This window comes from Vidua macroura, chromosome 5 (assembly GCF_024509145.1).
Source record: "Vidua macroura isolate BioBank_ID:100142 chromosome 5, ASM2450914v1, whole genome shotgun sequence".
Classification (NCBI taxonomy): Eukaryota; Metazoa; Chordata; class Aves; order Passeriformes; family Viduidae; genus Vidua; species Vidua macroura.
Genome location: NC_071575.1, coordinates 23,849,036 through 23,856,212, shown reverse-complemented (window position 1 = coordinate 23,856,212; position 7,177 = coordinate 23,849,036). Strand labels below are relative to the sequence as shown.

General features: G+C 49.1%; 1 protein-coding gene across 2 annotated transcripts in view; it reads left to right on the top strand.

Moving 5' to 3' along the window:
• Positions 1–1,546: 1,546 nt before the first annotated feature.
• CHST11 (carbohydrate sulfotransferase 11) overlaps positions 1,547–7,177 on the top strand; it is a 157,874-nt gene continuing 152,243 nt past the window's right edge. Inside the window, exon 1 of one of the 2 annotated variants that reach the window (XM_053978367.1) lies at positions 1,547–1,709. In XM_053978367.1, the coding sequence (XP_053834342.1) occupies positions 1,607–1,709 (103 nt within the window). In that variant the 5' untranslated portion in view covers positions 1,547–1,606. Of the gene's footprint in view, positions 1,725–7,177 lie in introns of both variants that reach the window. The other variant, XM_053978366.1, reaches the window with a different exon arrangement.

The window sequence follows — 7,177 nt, the reverse complement described above, 5'->3', positions numbered from 1 at the left end:
GAAACTCTGATGACTTTCCATGTTTCTGTCACAATTAACTGGGAATGAACACTCATACCTTCTGGGTTTGTTAGCTGGGAGTTTGTTTGCTTGTTTGTTTTGTTTGGGGTTGTCTGTTTGTGGGGTTTGGCTCTTTTGAGGGGGCAGGGGGCAAGGGTGGGAGAGGATGGAAGTGGGAGGGTTTTTTTTAGCTTAAAGTATGTTTTACTCCACTTGCTTCTCAGCTTTGGATTCAGAGTATTCCGGGCTATTTTCATTTTAAAGACCCCTCCCTCCAACTCATCAGAAGAACAGAGAGAAGTGCAAGGGGAAAAAAATATTTTACACGTGAAGATGGTATCAGCATCAGTATAATGATCTTCAGTTTAGCAAAAAGAAAACTAATAGCAAAGTGGTATTTGGGTGCTTCAGGGGAACAAACAGAACTGTTACCACCGCAGAAAGGTGAATGGTATATCGCTAAGAAGACATTTCCATTTAGCACTGTACTTTCAACACCTGTGCAGCTCAGAGCAAGAGCATAGTCCCAATTAGGGAGCTGTGCCCTGTGTCTCGCCTTGGGAAACCTCGCTCGGGACTCGACGGAGCCGCAGTCGCTCACAGCCCCGGCTCCCCAGCAGCCCCAGCTGTCCCAAAGCCGATGCTCGCTTGGGCACGGCAGAGGCCTTTTGTTCTGTAGCTCGCAGCTCCTCTGCATTCCTCCCACGTACGGGCTCGTATCTCATCTCCTGGTGCTGCTCTCGACTACCGAAAGGTAGATCCACCTTCGGCGGGCCGACCTCGCGGCAAGGACCTTGTGATTCCACCGACAAATGAGCGGTGTTAGTTAATGCAGAAAACTTAGAAGTCGCGGGTTTGAAAACAAAAGAAGCCCCTTTCATTTCTGTCAGGCCAGGTGGCACTGTCTGCCCCCGGGATGCCTCCGTGCGCCTCAAGTTGGTGTTCGCGCCGCTGATAAAATGAACAGCTCCCGGCCGGGACAGCGCGGCACCGGCAAAACACGGCGGCAGGGACCGGCTGCAACATAACCTGCAGAGAGAGGGGAGACCTGCAAGGAGGCATTTAGGGTTAGCGGAGCGACGGGCACCACTGAGAGTGGGAGAGGAGAATTTCCCTGCACGAACGGGGCGCCGGGCAGAGCCAGGCAAGGACGGATGCTCCTGCCCGCCGGCGGCTGCCGGACCCCGCGCCACTGAAGAGGGCAAGAGTGACCCGGAGGTGGTCAAGTTCACGGGCAGCGGGGCCGCTCGGACGACAGCCGCCGGACGCCCCCAGGGCCGTGAAGGGCCGGGGCGCGGCCCGCAGCCCCTCGGCGCCGCCCGGCTCGTCCTCGTCCCCGCCCGCCGCCGCCGGGCGGGACCATCTCTGCCCTTGGCGAGGGGGGGGGCGCGCTCCGCCCCGGCTCCCCGCCTGGCCCGCCTCCCCCCCGCGCGCGCAGAGCGCCCCTCCGCCTGGCGCGCCGCGTGGTCACGCCCAGCGCGGCATTAACGCCCCCCGGCGCGGGGCGCGGGCGCCCGGGCATCCTCCGGCGGCGGCTCCTCGGCGCGGGGCGGGCGCGGAGCGGCTCCCAGCGCCAGCCGTGCGCGCTCCGCCGCCGGACAACGCCATGAAGCCGGCGGTGCTGGAAGTAATGAGGATGAACCGGGTGTGCAGGATGGTCCTGGTCACTTCCGTGGGCTCCTTCATCCTCGTCATCTTCTATTTCCAAAGTATGTTGCACCCAGGTAGGGCACCGCAACCGCACCGGCATCGCCGGCACCGCCGGCCCCGCCGAGGGCAGCGCCCTCCCCGCTCTCCGCCGGCGCAGGTGGCGGCCGCCTCGGAAGCCGTCGCCGGCTGCCCCCGGCTCCCGGCGCCGCTGCGGCAGGAGCGGGGCTCGGCGGCCGCGGGAAGGTCGCCTCGCCCCCCGCAGGAAACTTACCGCGGGAGGGAGGAAAGTTGGTTTGGTTAAGAATTTTGTTATTTTCCGCTTTTTATCGTGCGTTTGGTGAAGGGGGACGGGAGACGACAGCGGCTGGCGAGCGCGGCGTGCCTGAGGGGCGCCAGGAGCTGCCCGGTCCCCGCGGGTCCCTCTCGCAGGGAGCGGGACCCCAGCTCCCCTCTCCCGTCGGGAGTCGCGGGCCTGGGTCTTCCCAGCTTTTCGTTTTTGGAAGCGTCAGGGACACCGCGGCCGGGCAAGGGCACCCGCTGCTGCCAGCTCCGCGCCGGATCGCCCGAGTTGTCCGGAGCGGCGGGGGCGGCTGCCCGGCCCGGGCCATCCCTGCCCGCGGCGCTGCTGCCCGGTCCTGCCGTGTCCCGGTGTTCGGGAGGCCGAGGAGCTCCGGGTGCAGCCGCTGGCTGGGCACGGGTGTCCGCAGGGACGCAGGCTACGGAGCGCCGTGCAGGATTCCACGCTCCCGGCTACCTAATGCCACTTCAGCTTTTCGGTTTCCCTCATCCTAGGGATGGACCTGTACTGGGGGCAGCAGATGCTGGCTCCCAGGGAAGTCCCACGTAGATCAGCTACTGATTCACAAAAAGGTGGGCTTGGGCTGTGAAAACTTCCTGCGGTGTCAGCTGTGTGCACAGACCCCTCGTGGATGCTTTGTGCAGCTTGGTGAAATTTGTCCAGCATGGCAAAAAAAAATCATTTTGATCTGTCTGTCTCACTTTTTCCCCTTTCTGCCTGAGAAATGACGTGGGAATTGCACTTGCAGTGTCTTTTTGGAGGGATCTGACAGCTGAGCAGAGGAGCGAGGCTGGTAAGAGGGAGTGATACCTCGTAGTGGGCCAACAGCTGTGGCTGGCAGACTGGCCGCACTCCTCAGCAGGCGAGTCTTCCTGGCCGTACCTGTTATTGTCTACTGCCAGCTCTCGAGCGTCCTGGCTACAGGCATATAGCTGTAGCTGATAAGGGAATTGCAGTCTAGTAAAAAGAAAAAGGATCTATTCAGATCGACTCATTCTTTCCCTGTTTGTGGCTCCCATAGTTGCCATATGTGTATGTGGCACTTAGAGATGTAGTTTAGTGGTGGACTTGGCAGTGCTGGGTTAGTGGTTGGACTCAGTCTCAGAGGTCTTTTCCAGCCTAAATGATTCGATGAGGAGTGATTTTTTCCTTAAAGCTTTTGGAGAATTTTTCATCAAATGGTAGAGGCTTGGTGCACTGATAGAATTAGGAATCAGTAGATCTGCTGTTCTGTGGTGAAGCCAAGTCCTGTTTGGTGTTTTTCTATCAGCTGCCTGCTCCTCCAGAGTTGGTATAATTTGCTTGATGAATGTGTTCTTGTATGGTGCCCATCTGTGTTAATACCTGCCAACTTCTTGGAAAAATTACCATATTTATTCTCTTTCCTGCTGTGTCTGTCCCACGCTTACTGGTTTCACAAGGAGTACTCAATCCTTAGCAGACCCGGAGAAGGCTTTATTTCTGGTCTTCAAGGCACCATGCAGAATTATGGGTTGTAACCAACTTAATAGAAGTGTGATATTTTAATAGGTGGAGTTCCACAGATAATATGGTTTGCACACATATTCAGAAAATTTGGTCAAGACTTATTTCCCCTTTTTCAGATGAATTATACTGCTGGAACACAAGCTTAGCATGCAGTAGGTGAGGCGAAATATTCTTCTGTGAATTTTTGAATGTAGAAAAATAATATTTTAAGAATTCTCAATATGCCTTATAGTTAACTGTTGGAGATTATGGCTTTATGTTCCTTGTATTGTGAGGCTATAAATAGGCTGAGATTTTAGTACAGTTCAAAGGATTTATCATAAACTCTGAGGAGAGAATGCGATGCTGTGAAATCACTGGGAGGATAATGTGCACCCATTTTCTGTGTGACACATATTCACATATTTAGGTTGTTAGTGTGAGTGGAAATAAATAGATCACAACCTTTATTGTGCCTTTTTCATCATAACTTATTCTGATTTTTTTTTTTAATTTTTTTTTTTTTGGTGAGCTGTTTCCATAGCAGTAACTGCTGGGAAGCTCTCAAGCTCTACTCTAGTCCTGCACAGAGTGTCCCCATTTGGGTTACACATGGCTTGTAAGGCTCAGACAGCTGTTCTCCCAGATGTCTGTTATGCCATTGTACGTGTTGCCATCCTGGTAATGCAAGTGATAGATTAATGTAGACTTCCTGAAGGGTCAGGAGGGAGGGAGGGAGGTGGTAGACCTGTGAATGTGATATACATTGGGTACTGGATCATTTTTAGGAATTAAGTCTTTTTTTGTAACATGTGCTTGTAACCTTTCTTGTGTGTCAGAATTCACTGGAGCCAGATCCTGGGCAGAACATATGTCAGGACTGGAGGCGTTAAAAGCTTTCAAAATCTTGGTTAATGTCTTTTTGTTGTTGGAGGGTGTTCTAAATTCTAGTTGGTCTCCACAGAAGCATATCTTTGGATGACTGCAGGAGGGAGCTGTCTCTCATCTCTGGCTTGCCAGTGTCACTGTTGTTGGTAGCTTACCATGCTCTCTGCAGAGGCACTTTGCAATCAGAATTAGATGAAAAATTCCCACCCAAACCTTTTGGAGAGAAAATAAGGTTTTCAGGTAAGTCCTCAACAAGAAGTGTCAGGTCCTTACTGTCAGTTTCTTGAGCCCCAGCGTTCTCTCAGTGAATTTCAGGAGGCTGCTTACAAAGCTTTCTCATCAGTTTCAGGTGAAAGATGCTAGAAGGCCACCAGATGATGAGTCCAACCCCCTCTGGGTTTTAAATCTTTATCTGTTAGTGGGGATTTTCCATTTTAGGAGATCTGAATATGGAACTCTTGTTAGAAGTGTGAGGCACAAATTTCTGCTGATACCTTTTTTTTTTAATTTGGGGTGAAAAAATAAGAAAGTTATGTAGTTAACAGAAACCTTGTTTAAAAAAAGACAAGCAGAAAACCCAAACAACACAAACACGCCCAGTGCCTGAAGCTGGGAAGATGAACTTAGCCTTATCTTTGCAAAAGAGTATGATGTATCCCTTGTTCTGTATCTTAATACCAACATATTCATGCTGGAAGGAAATCAGGTGGTTTTTACTGTTTCTTCTCTCTTTGGCTGTGTTCCCATTCTTTGTTGGGAAGTCAGCTGTAAATGTGCTATTTGGTTATTGCGCCTTTGCATTGTGCGGGTTTTGTCAGAGATTGCTGAAGAGCTGGGAACCCACCCTCCCAAGTTAGGTTCCCCAACCAGTTGTTGTTGAAGGGAGGTTAATTGTGCAGCTCTCCAGTGCTCAGGACCACTGTAAAGAAAACTTTGGAGGTGATCCTGGCTGTTGTTGCTTGTCTGAGCCTATGTTTGTTCCTGAGGGAAGAAGTGGTAGAGGGGACTTTGATGTGTTTTGCCATTGCCCGTCTAGCCTTTTCTGAAAAAAAAACCATGTTGCAATGTTAGCTATAGCTGGAGATATAGCAATATATAGCTGATTTTCCCTGTCTCTTTTGCTCAAAATATTTTTCCCCTTCACTCTCCTGCCATGTGCTGTCCAGATAACTGAGTGCAAGCTTATTATTGCTCCATGCTCCTGGAACTTCTGTCTGTGTGAAATAGGTCAGTCTTGGGGTTTTATGTGACAGCCCAACATAGTTTTATCTGCTGCATTTCCCATGAAATCAGTTTGCTCACTGGTCTTTAGCCTGCCTACACTTTCACAGATGTGTTTACTTTGTTCTGTAGGCTTCCCCGCTGCAGCGAGCGGGGGACTGTGAGTCACCCAATGGAGGCAGGAGCTGCTCTGCCGGGCTGGGGGTCACATTGGTGGTGTGTTAGGATACGCCAAGGTGTAAAATTTCTCACAGAGGCAGGATAATTAATACTATCTTTATCTTACCTCAGACAGGTTTATGAAACTGACTTATTCTAAACCTGATTCCCTTCCCATCCCTCCCACTTGCATTTTTTTTGCTGCATTTTCCATCTCCTGTTTTAGACTTGCACTGCTCTCCCCTGGATGCTGGTGAAGGTCAGACTTGCCTCATTCCATGATCATCTCAGTTACATATGCAACACGGCATGGCTGATAGCTGATGTCTGCCTTTGCTTGAATATCCGAACAACTCAGACTACAGGAGGTTTTTTTCCTTATGTCTGAAGACAAGCTCACCATTGGTTTTGATGGCAGATTCTGTTTGAAAATCAATGCAGCAGTCTCCCATCTTGCAATTGATCCTCGCTTTCTCTCTTGCTTACAAAGGAGAATGAGATCTGCAAGGCAGTTGGGTGTGTGGCATTCCTTTGATGGACCCTGTATACTGGTTTTAAATTATTCTGTTTGGGATACAGAGAAAATTGACAGCCACAAGAAACTGGCCCTCATTTAATTGCATGCAATGAAATCCATCCTCCAGAAACCCCACCATGTGCTGTATCTGTTTGTTGGTGTCCCCAAAAAAGCTTTTCATAGATTTCCATGGAACTGTCATCAGTGTGAGCAAACCTACTCTGGTCATTCTTCTCAAAGAGACTGGTAGTCTGGAACTGCTTTGAGTTGAGAGTTAAGCTGCTCTATCTAGAGAAAATCTTCCTGGTTAGTGAATATTAATCTTATTAGAAGAGCAGCTTTTTCTATTGCAGTGCAAATGAATGTAGGTTTTTGCAACAACAGCTTGCTGAATTGAAGAAATAAAAATATGTCTCTGAATGTGTTCAAGCAAAAATTACCTGGGTAATTATGTTGCAGTCATGTCTTATTACATTTTAACTTATCAGAATATTTTACTCCACTGTTACATTTTCTACTGTGTAGGTTTCTATAAGTTTGTTTTTTGTTTTTTTTTTTTTATTACTGTGTATCAGTATTGGGAAAGTATGTCCTAACTTTCAGAGCACTGACACTCTATTCACAGATAGAAAGTGTCCTGACTTAGCTTAAGTAACTTTTTCAGAGATAAAGTCAGTGTGCGCAGAAACTTTGTCTTGAACTTAGCAAAATAGCATATAGAGCTGAAATGCCCCATGCTTTTTATGAACAAATTTATACCATTGATTAGGTGCAACTAGTATCTCATTTTTATTTCATATTCAGAAATATGAGCCTCTTTCTGAATTCTAAAGTTGCTTCCATTACTTTTCAGAAGTGGCAGGTAGTTTATCTTGTATTGTACCATGTAATTAACTCTAAAAGTGATTCAGACAATTGGAAGAAATTAGATTCATGTTACTTTTTCCAAAGCCAGCACTACTGTATTTTGTTTGACT